This window comes from Trichinella spiralis (genome assembly GCF_000181795.1).
Source record: "Trichinella spiralis strain ISS 195 chromosome Unknown Scfld2243, whole genome shotgun sequence".
In the NCBI taxonomy this organism is placed as follows: domain Eukaryota; kingdom Metazoa; phylum Nematoda; class Enoplea; order Trichinellida; family Trichinellidae; genus Trichinella; species Trichinella spiralis.
In genome coordinates this window covers 2,656-4,909 of record NW_003529182.1, presented here as the reverse complement: position 1 = coordinate 4,909, position 2,254 = coordinate 2,656, and the positions used below count along the sequence as shown (strand labels likewise).

The window sequence follows — 2,254 nt, the reverse complement described above, 5'->3', positions numbered from 1 at the left end:
TGAAAAGTGATGGATGATTAATAAGAAATGTATAGAACATAATTAAATTTATTTATATGATATAGCAAATCATTCCTAATTAAAAATGACATAAAATTAAAAATATAATGAATAGTACGATTTTGATGCTAAAATTTGTTATTAAATGTGCAAATTGCTAAATTTACAAATAATTGTCATATTTTGCATATTATTTGCGTCTTATTTATTAAATTGAAGGTAAATTTTATTTTGTAAAATAAAGAAAATTGACAAATATAAAATGCAAACTGCATTGATACGAAGTGAAACTAATTTTTTATCAAATAGACAAGAAGAAGAAGGGAAAAGGCAAGAGGTAATGAAAATTTCCAACCAAAGTGAAATCGCTTTCTTCCATTTCAGTATTTCAGTTTAATTTGCCATTTAAATCCAATTTCGTCCAAGCTTGTACGTAGAGAATGTTGGTTCTTAGAATGATTAATTAGCAAATAAGCACATGCTCAACGTAAATCTGAGATTTCAATTAATGCTCTTTCTGGCTCTATTCAACAACAACCATATATTATTATCGAACATGTTGCATGAGTAAAGCCATCAAAATTTGAACATTATAATTATTATTACTTATTATTTATTTCCTTCAAAACTTTTACATTAGGCAATTTTATAATAACTTCACACAGGGGAACAAATGATGCAGTTGTCAAACATATTAACAAAACAGCAACTTACTGATGTTTACAGAAATAATTATAATATAAAATAAAAAAAACTTTTACACTGAATAATTTAAAAGTAAATTGTAAAATTTAAAGATATGAATTAATTAAATGAGTAACGAATGTAATCCACGTACTAAATTGCAAAATAGAAAATTGTTCATATTTTTGTAATATTTTAAATTTATCTCTTCAAGAGCACTTTTTGTTTCAAATTTATTTAACAATCACTTTAAAATATTATTATTATTCAAAAGAAGTTTGTTTAATGACAGAAAAAGTAATTTATTTTACATTTGAAATCTTTATTCAACATAATTCAATATGGGATTTAAGAGTTGCCACAACATAAGCCATTAAAATTTAATAATGCATTATGAAAAAATTCAAAACAGTAAATTCTACATTGATTCATTTGACATATTATTTTCTACTTTTTATTTTTTGGGAAAAAAGTGAAAAAATAATTGTTGCTCGTAAAATAATATCAAATTTAGGCAACAACATCATTGGGAAAACTAGGATTGGAGGAAAGGGGATTCAGGTACCGTTGAGCAAGTGAATTTCAATTCAATAAACTGCATGCTAATTTCTTATTCTGTTGCCCATATTTGACAAATATAAATGAATAAAAATCAGTAAATAAATTTTACGAACAACGAAAGTTTAAAAAATGCTTTTCATTCTTTACTTTTTAAGTTGAATTAATTAATGAATATAGTGAAAGAGACATTTTGACATCCTTCAATAAAAAGAGGAAAAAAGAATAAAAATGAGAGAGGAATTTTTCAGCAGACATTTATAAATTATTGCGCAATAATAAATAAACAGATAAAAATAAAAAAGAGGAAGACTTGGGAAATTTCAGAGTTTCAGCTAATAATAAAGGGAAGAGGAAAATTAAAATTAAAAATGAATAACTTGCTTACCAAATTGAAGCCACTGAGAACCAATTCGCCAAAGCAGTCAGGGGCATTTTTGATTGTATATAGAAGACCATGAACGAATGAAGCTTGTTCAGAGCCGAAAATGAAATCATATGGTTCGGTAAAACGCAAAAGAAGAAGCAGAGATCGGCCACGGCCATTGCAATCAAAAAGTAGCTTGTCTTTGTTGTTACTGCAGCCGCTTTCAAAGCCAAAAGTATCAGCATGTTGCCAATAACGCCAACAACGAAAACAATTGGAAATACAAATCTTCCAATGACAACTGAAGCAAATGGTACAACAGACAAATAATTCAAAGTGCACGAAGAATCCACTTTCATTTTTCAAATTCTTCTTGTTTGTAAAAATTTCAAAATATTATTTCAGTTTTTATGCAAATTTATAAAAGATGAAAAGCATGTTCAAAAAGGTGAATACTTTTTTCAGAAAATTTCCAAACGGAAATGAGAATACGTGACGCACACTTGCCAGACATTAATTTATGAATGCATGCGTACATTCGACAACAAAGAACACAACGATAATAAATAAATATGACTACCGACTCACTACTACGTACTAAATATCAACCAATTTAACTGTCCTCCCATAGTCAGTCAGTATGGT

General features: G+C 27.4%; 1 protein-coding gene across 1 annotated transcript; it reads right to left on the bottom strand.

The window, feature by feature from the left end:
* Positions 1 to 1,626: 1,626 nt before the first annotated feature.
* Tsp_13598 (conserved hypothetical protein) lies at positions 1,627 to 1,910 on the bottom strand (the record flags this gene model as incomplete). The annotated part of the gene is made up of 1 exon (XM_003368569.1): positions 1,627 to 1,910. A coding segment is annotated over one exon (284 nt), but the record flags the coding sequence as incomplete, so codon positions are not given.
* Between the last annotated feature and the right edge of the window lie 344 nt (positions 1,911 to 2,254).